The following is a 1,053-nucleotide window of genomic DNA, read 5'->3' on the forward strand; positions in this document are numbered from 1 at the left end:
GGGGGGTAAATTTCAAAATACATGATTGATTTAAGGGGTATATAGATATTTAAAAAAATCTTTTCTATTTGCTGGTGTTATGATTGTAGCTACATACTGTATTGGGTTTTTACATTAGATACATTTACAATGTCTCATTACAGACATTTTTTTTGCTTCTTGCAGCACTGGCCTATTGGCGACCTAGATAAACAAGTCATTTCTATTATGGAGCATGGTACAATTCTCTTTTAATTGCTGAATATTTTACATCTTTGAATGATATCTACAAGTGATATATTTTCATCTTTCATTCTTTTCGTGATCGTTCGTCCTTAATTCTTGGAATAGGTTTGCTGGCTTCCTCAGAAATTCAAGGAACCTTTGCTTTAGGAAGCCATTTTCTTCCTTGGTGAAGAAGAGGCCAAGAAGAGAGACGTCTTCATGATGCCAGATGACAGGTATGGGACCCTGCCTCATTGTACATAAAAATGTATTTTATTTAGCTTTTTCTGCAAAATCAAAAACAGAAAAAGGCAACTGTTGCTGGGAGAGCTGTATCTTGAATCAATCTATTTATAAGTGTATACAGCATTGCCCTTTAGCAGTCTTGTTAGAGAAGCCAATGTATCCGTGTAGGATTCTGATTAATTTTTGTTTTATAAATTTTCTGTGGCAATGTCTCATTTGCATTGCCTTGTTCCAGCAACAATTCGCATACAAAAGTATAAGTTAATATAAATGTTCTGATCTTGACTGGATTAGTTTGTGAAGTACTTTTTTGGTTTACAACAATGGCCATGCTGAATTTAGCTTGTTCTATGAATTATAGCGTGGTGTTAAAACTATTTTCCCCATTAGTTACAGCTATTATGTTTGAATCAATGCTATCACTTATCATATTGATTTTCTTCCAATAGTTACTCTTGCTATTTTGTGAGGCCTTCACAAACATTCTTGAATTCTTGCTTCGGAGCTGTGGTTGTTAGTGAGCTATTTGAGTACGCTGCTTCTCGAGTTTGGTTACGCAAAGCTCTACTTAAGGTTCTGTATCTTGTTTGCGTGATCAAGTGC

At 34.9% G+C, this 1,053-nt stretch overlaps 1 protein-coding gene across 1 annotated transcript in view; it reads left to right on the top strand.

The window, feature by feature from the left end:
* LOC109841567 (protein HUA2-LIKE 2) overlaps positions 1 to 755 on the top strand; it is a 29,788-nt gene extending 29,033 nt beyond the window's left edge. The window contains 2 exon segments of the mRNA XM_020410528.1: positions 166 to 217; positions 319 to 755. Of these exon segments, the coding sequence (XP_020266117.1) occupies positions 166 to 191 (26 nt within the window). The 3' untranslated portion in view covers positions 192 to 217; positions 319 to 755.

The sequence above is a fragment of the Asparagus officinalis genome, chromosome 5 (genome assembly GCF_001876935.1).
Source record: "Asparagus officinalis chromosome 5, Aspof.V1, whole genome shotgun sequence".
Lineage (NCBI taxonomy): Eukaryota > Viridiplantae > Streptophyta > Magnoliopsida > Asparagales > Asparagaceae > Asparagus > Asparagus officinalis.